The sequence below is a fragment of the Sinocyclocheilus anshuiensis genome, unplaced genomic scaffold (assembly GCF_001515605.1).
Source record: "Sinocyclocheilus anshuiensis isolate Anshui unplaced genomic scaffold, SAMN03320099.WGS_v1.1 scaffold792, whole genome shotgun sequence".
NCBI lineage: Eukaryota > Metazoa > Chordata > Actinopteri > Cypriniformes > Cyprinidae > Sinocyclocheilus > Sinocyclocheilus anshuiensis.
Window position 1 is genome coordinate 722,585 of NW_015558618.1, and position 7,505 is coordinate 730,089.

Genomic DNA, 7,505 nt, shown 5'->3' on the forward strand with positions numbered 1-7,505 from the left:
TTTATGTTTACGCGGCGCGATGCAACGTGTAAAAAGACAGTATAAGTCATTATAATCCGTAATTATGTCCCCACTGGATGCAACAAATGCCTCGTTTATAATGGGTTTTAATGTTTTTGTCTCGTCGCTCCGGCCTGACAGGGCATCACAGTATGGTAGGGCGTAACATTTCCGTCACACGCTTGAGGTATTCGGCCAATCACAACGCGCTGGATAGCTGGCCAATCAGCACACCTCGCTTTTCAGACCGATGAGCTTTGTAAAAATTAATGCGTTTCAGAAAGGCGGGGCATAGAGTAGAAACAATCATGTACAGTATGTGGAAAATAATGTGTTTTTTGAACCTTAAACCGCATAAACACATTTCATTACACCAAATACACAAAATAATGTTCTTTTTAGCAACATCATATGACCCCTTTAATTCGAGGGACCCCTAAATGCAAGATAAAGATTAGCCATTAGGGAGGCTCTGAAGACCTGTGCCCAGGTTCCTCTTGAGATCCTGACATGCATAATTGTTTTAATCACACATATCAAATGGTTTGCCTTGCACTAACATTCCAAAATGTCAGAATTAGTCATAGTTAAATAATATGTTACTTTTGCCTGGGAGAAATGGAAAACAGCACCTAGGTGCTTAACATTTCTGTCAGTTGCAGCCTTTGGGTAGAGAGCCGTTTACGCTTCTGCAAAACATATGGACATTGAAGTTGTCTTAAAATAGATCCACTTTCTGTGCTACCCTGCAAAGTCAGCAGTGACCAACTGAGCGGCTTTGAAATGCGGATTTTAAGCTTCTGAACCCAAGTCATCAACTCCCAGTGGACTTGGCTGCAGTTTGCATCAGTCGAACAGGCTTCCCTTTCAAGTGTGCATTCGGCTTGGCTTTGCAGTCGGTGTGATATCACATGTATTGCTCCCCTGCTGCTTGGCAGTGGTACACTACGACAGGACATAATTAGCACCTGCTCGATGTATGGAGTCTGTACTATTGTTTTCACTGATGTCCGTCTGCCTGGCTCATGGCCGTATCCTGTGTGACCCATGGAGTCTGGAGAGAAAGACAGAGTGGCGGCCTGTAAAACACAGCTGGAGTCTGATAACTCAAATAAAATATCAGCACGTTGACGATGAACTTCAGGGAGAGCAGCCGAAGGATGGGGGTCTGAAGTGTGCAAGATTCAACCGCCGGATCTCACAAAGGAGTGGACGTGAACAATTGAGTCTGCCCATTGAATCAAGTCCACCTAGCAGTTCCATTGGCTGAAAGAACTTCTAATGACTACTCTATTCAATGACTGAGAAGAAATTCTACAAAATCTCTTTGATGCATGTTTTCTAATGCTTATATAATACTTAGTATATTTAATACTGTTGTGTACCAATTCTGTACCAGCTCCATGTACTTGCTTAGCATACCGTTAGAATAGCATTAGCCTAATGTTGCATAACATGCTAGCTTACCCTACATATAAACAGCATTCTTTATAGCTTTAAACCTGCCATTACTAATAGCTACCCTTTGGGGTCCTAAGCAGACCCAGGCAGTTTTACTTCACAAACCTGACAATTACCTGTAATTAGGTTAATGGATTGGGATCATATCAGGATAACTTCTTCCCATTTCGATTTTGTTTCCTTTCTGTTCTCCCTCAATCTGTTGTTCTTTCACACATTGATACAAAAAATAGTAGTTATGCTTTTTTTGTCCATCTGCATGAAACAGATGGCACACGTTGAATCTAAACACAAAAAAACTTTGTTGTGACATCCTCCTTTCCACCTGCTCAACTAACCTCAGAGACTTCCTCACTTCACAACAGTGTTTTAAAATGCTATGTGTCTTTGTGCAGGGGTGTAATCACTCCCACAGGTGGGCTGAAGGGGGGCAGGACGGCCCCGTTGCAGTGTGTGGCAATGGCCGAGGGACACACCAAACCTGTGCTTTGCCTGGATGCCACAGATGAGCTGCTTTTCACTGGCTCCAAAGGTACATTTTTTCACTCTGAACCTTTGAGAGGAAAACATAAACACCCATAAGCACACAAACATGAGCCAATTTGAATTACATTTTCTCGAGGTCATAGTTTCAGCATGCTTTATTGAGCTATTCATCAGCCCACTGCTATAAAGATGGCTAACTGTGGGCAGCTCAACAGAAATCTTGTGCAGCTTCATATATTACTCACAGTGCTTCAGTTATTATTCATTTAGACACTGCAATCATAATTGCATGTTTTGCACTTTTGCATTTTGCAAATGATGTTTTTGTGTTTATGTTGGTGTTGTTCGTTAATACATTGATAAAATTAATTTCTAAACCTAATTAAATTATAAATTATAAAACAATTATAATGATGTGACAAAGATATGTAATGGAGGCAGGGCATTTAACAATTAAACAATAAACTTTATTATCCAAAATGAGTCTGACATCAGTGCACTGAACAGTAAAGTTGAAGTTTATTCAACTTTATTGCAATTCAATTCCATTCAACTTCGGAACATTCATTCACGGATTTGCGCTACTAGAGAAGTGTGAAGTGTGACATAATATACCTCTGTAAATAAATACAATATAAATTCAGGTCTCGCGCACTTTAATGCCCTTTGAAAGTAACGTGTACGTTCCCTTGGAACTGGAATCATGGCGGAATATCATGTGAAGTCCACTTCGCAGGGCACTTGACAACGATCAATAAGACAACGGTCGAATAAGACAACGCTTGAATGCTGCTGCCTGAACAAGAGACCTCCTTACTGAAGTGAAATTCGGGGGATCCCTTCAGCTCGAGGCCCCCTCTCGAACGCCACCCTCTGCGCGTCGGTAGCCCCCCAGGATCGCCTGATCGGTTGGCGACCGACCGCGAATTTAATCGCCCGTAACTCCCGGACGCCGGGGACTATGGACGCGGGGGTGGTCTCATTTGAAAGCGAGCCTCGAGACGTACACTCGATTCAGCGTTCGAGAGGGTTCCTCGAGCTGAAGGGATCCCCCGAATTTGGAGCGGATCCGCCGCGCCGTTACGGATATATGGCCGTTCAAAATTTCAGTGGTATTCCATACACTTAAGCTTTAAAGCGTCTCATCCAGGTAGCAAACAATGGAGCGCACTCTGCTGGACAAACTACGTAAGTACACCATTTACAAGCATTTTATCTGTGTTTTATGTTCTGTAAAAAAAATTTCATATCAGTGGCATATCGGCGGCATATTTGCCGATACCGATATATCTGCGACAGGCTCATATCGGCCGATAAAATCGGCAAAACGATATATCGATCGGGCTCTAATTTTAAGCATGTCTATTTATCTGTGTTTTATGTTCTGTAAAAAAAATGTTCATATCGGCAGCATATTCGCTGATACCGATATATCTGCGACAGGCTCATATCGGCCGATAAAATCGGCAAAACGATATATCGATCGGGCTCTAATTTTAAGCATGTCTAACCTTTTGCCAATATGCCTAAAGTGCACTTGTTACTTTAGGCTTAAGGATGCACACGGTGCATGAATAGTATAACAGTATAGTATAAAAAAATGTTTAATACCTGGAATTCAGATCGTACCTGCAAGGTGTGGAACTTGGTGACTGGACAGGAAATCGTGACCCTGAGAGGACATCCTAACAACGTTGTGTCTGTCAAATACTGCAGCAACTCCGGCCTTGTCTTCACAGTTTCTACTTCATATATCAAAGTTTGGGACATTCGTGATTCTGCCAAGTGCGTCCGGACGTTCACGTGAGTATTTTTTCAACGTATGCAATTAGCATTTAGCCGTAGCATCTGAATGCACCTAGTTTTATGTTTAACATGAAAATTTCAACTCGTCCATCTTTAGGTCATCGGGTCAGGTGGTCTCAGGCGATGCCTGTGCTAGTACAACCACTCGCACTATCACTACAGCTCAGGGCGAGTACCAGATCAACCAGATCGCCCTCAATCCCTCCGGATCCGTGCTGTACGCTGCTGCAGGCAACACTGTCCGCACATGGGACCTCAACAGGTGCATAGTTCATTCCTAAGTCGAGTGCAACTGGTATTAGCATTTATTGATGGTCATTTATTGATTAATTAATAAACCTACCAAGTGAATTGGCTGTACAGTGTTCATCACTATGTGCATATTCTGTTATATTCTTTGTGTGCAGAATGCAGGCCACTGGGAAGCTGACCGGACACATTGGGTCAGTCATGTGTCTTACAGTGGGTTATTCTGGAGGAGGCAAGGATCAGGTGATCACTGGATCCAAAGACCATTACGTGAAGGTGCGTTTAACCATTTTAGTTTATTTCCCTTTTTTATATAGTTCTCTTTTCTTCATGTAGTCAGCTAGGATGTAGATTTGACATTGAGTACAATGTTGTGCTTATAATTTTAGGAAAATATTTACATCAAAAGCAGAAATGGCCATTTTCTACCTTGTTTTTGACTATGGTTTGAACAATTGCAACATCTTTGCATATGAAATAAGTAGCATGCATGTTATTATGCATTTGCATTCAACTAATGTAAAGTGTTATGTTTACAGTACATTTACTCCATCAAAATTTTCTTTTAACACTTTAGTTTTTCCAGCACTGGGCATTGTAGTTAGTTTTGAATGCATGAATGCAGTAGGAGTTTTGTTTAGTGCTGACTAACCAAAAAAAGTGCTGACACAATGCAAATTTGAGTTTCATTATGCAGATTTGGTGAGAGAGCAGAACTGCACTGAACTAAAGTGATCGACAGCTTCAGTGATTATAAAGGGATCGTTCTTTGTTCGCTTTCTGTATATATTTAATCCCAATTTGAAAATCTGTTGTTTTTCATGCTACTAAAAGGAACAATGTGCATATGACTGTTCAGTCGATGGCTTGATTTGCCGATATGAAATAAATTATTGTGAGACAGAACGGCTGACCACATAAGTCCTTACGTATCAAAACAATCATACAGCATTCTTGTGCTAATGTATTCATCTCTATTGCGTAATAAAAACCTGTAGGAAAAAGTTGTTTTGGAAGCTTGGTTTCAATAAAAGCTTTTTTGAACTAACAAGAAAGGTTTGAGCTCTGAAACTTGCAGTATGTTTTTAAATTGCAATGACCTCTTACAGTATATGTCAAAATTCATTCTCAATTCATGACCCCTTTAATGCAGATATTTGATGTTGCGGAGGGAACCCAGGGTAACATCGGACCAGCTCATAACTTCGAGCCCCCTCATTACGATGGGATTGAGTGCCTTGCTATACATGGCGATGTGCTGTTCAGTGGTTCCCGTGACAATGGCATTAAGAAATGGGATCTGGGACAGCATGAACTTATTCAGGTAAAAATTAGAAGATTACTATTGCATGTAAGCGTCTTTTGGTTTTTTGTTAATGTGTTATGTCATAATGTCACATGGGGGATGGGGGGATCGGACCCCTGAATACCGCCCATAATTTACACGCTGCTTATAATGCATTAACCATTTATGGTTATTTATTAATTTGTCATCTGTACAATCATCATAATGTGAAAGCAAAAAGCCTTATGTGGCAAAATGTAATTATGACTGAGAAATGTAGATTTTTGGAGTTAACTGTTAATTTAAGGAACTATAAATAAAAAAAAGGGGGACTGTGTGAATGATAAGCAGAAAGTGCTTTAAAGAGTTTAAAGTGCATTAAAGTTAAGACAGCTTACATGACTGACAGCAGTGAAATTAAATACAATATCCAATACTGATAAATAATATATATACAGACAAATGATGTTTCAGAGGGGAATAACCCAGCGTTTACCTATTGTTCCTGTGTCAATAGATGTAGGATGGCTTCATTTATCAGCGCTGGTTGACGTCACCATGGTCTGACAGCTGAGAAAGCTCTTAGTAGTACGTTTGATTGTAATGGTTTCTCCAGCTGCTTATATTAGACAAGAACACATACCGAACACATTTATCCAGAGCTAAAAGGTCAAAAATAATGGAAGACTATTATAAGATGATGTAAAAATGGGTTCGACAAAACGAGTCTCCTGCACATCAAGGAAATATGAATTATGCATTTCACAGGTACATTTGATTGTAATAGTCATAATTTTAGCACATTTTAATGCTGAAATCCAAAATCGAGCACAGACATCCCCAGGAAAATCAATGTGTGATGATGAATGGAGATCTTATACCTGTAAACATTTCCAGTTTTTTTTTTTTTTTTTGTCAGTTGTAGGTGAAAGACATCTTGATTTAAAGCTATATCTTCATGTCAATCTTTATTTTCGTTACGCAGATTTATTCAGCGCTCAATCTATGAAACACATATATCTGGGTTAAATCAGATCACAGCTGTATGTGCACATCCAAATCTTTATATATTAAGTGACTGACAGCAGACGCTACCTCTCTCCCTCAAAAGGAAGACGTTTGAATCCCAGTGCAGTTACCAATGTATAAACAGCAAGTTTATCTAAACATCTAAACTTGACTTACTCGCCTGCCCTCTTTGATTGCACAACTGAGTAAATTTGCCAAGATAATGTGCTTTGGTTGCTCTCTTTTATGAGAATTTCCGTCCGCTTCCCCACAGGCCTGTTGGCGGGATCAGCAGGAACTTGCTGGAAATTCTTCACGTGATATATAGAGCTTCATGAATGTTTCATTTCTTTCATAGCATATATGTTTTTATTACTCTGAGGTTTGTTTTTAATAAAATGTTAATTTGGCTTGTTTGTCGAACTCATTTGTAGTTTTATTATTACTGGTGCTTTACTACTAATTTTTTTGCTTAGAGTAAGGGTTAGAGGTCAACCCCGAAACTGCAGAATTAAACTTCATGCACTGCTTGTACCGCTGACACGGTTGACACCGAAAATGGTGCAGTTTGTAGATCGGAGGTGTTCTAAAACTAGAACGATACTTGTTTCTCCACAGCAAATCCCAAACGCGCACAAGGATTGGGTGTGTGCTCTGGCGTTTGTTCCCGGGCGGCCCATGCTCCTCAGCGCCTGCAGGGGGGGAATGCTCAAGGTGTGGAATGTGGACAACTTCACCCCCATCGGAGAGATTAAGGGCCATGAGAGCCCGATCAATGCCATCTGCACCAATTCCAAACAGATCTTTACCGCCTCCAGGTGCGTGCATCAGACAAGAGAGAGTGTTTAGAAAAATAATAAACTACTAGGGATGCAAGATTCATGGAAAAATTGTTCTTTTGGTTCTGTCATTTTTTTTTTTTAATGGACTGGTTTGCAAATTAGGCTGGACAGTTTGTTCGTGACTCAGACCAATCTGGTAAACAGAGGCAATTACCAGTGTGTATATATATATATATATATATATATATATACAGTATATATATATATATAATCATAGCCCAAGTTGCTTGAAGTACAGTGTTAAGTTTCCACAATCTGTGATGATTTGGGGTGCAATGTCATCTGCTGGTGTTGGTCCATTGTGTTTTTTGAAAACCAACGTCACTGCACCCGTTTACCAAGAAATTTTGGAGCACTTCATGCTTCCT

The 7,505-nt window shown here is 40.3% G+C and overlaps 1 protein-coding gene across 1 annotated transcript in view; it reads left to right on the forward strand.

Annotated features, from left to right (window-relative positions):
- Positions 1-7,505, forward strand: part of LOC107680414 (kinesin-like protein KIF21B) — a 66,021-nt gene that overhangs the window by 53,893 nt on the left and 4,623 nt on the right. The window contains exons 27-32 of the mRNA XM_016476303.1: positions 1,857-1,993; positions 3,570-3,750; positions 3,851-4,015; positions 4,161-4,278; positions 5,156-5,326; positions 6,914-7,113. Coding sequence (XP_016331789.1) covers positions 1,857-1,993; positions 3,570-3,750; positions 3,851-4,015; positions 4,161-4,278; positions 5,156-5,326; positions 6,914-7,113 — 972 coding nt within the window. The remainder of the gene's footprint in view (positions 1-1,856; positions 1,994-3,569; positions 3,751-3,850; positions 4,016-4,160; positions 4,279-5,155; positions 5,327-6,913; positions 7,114-7,505) is intronic.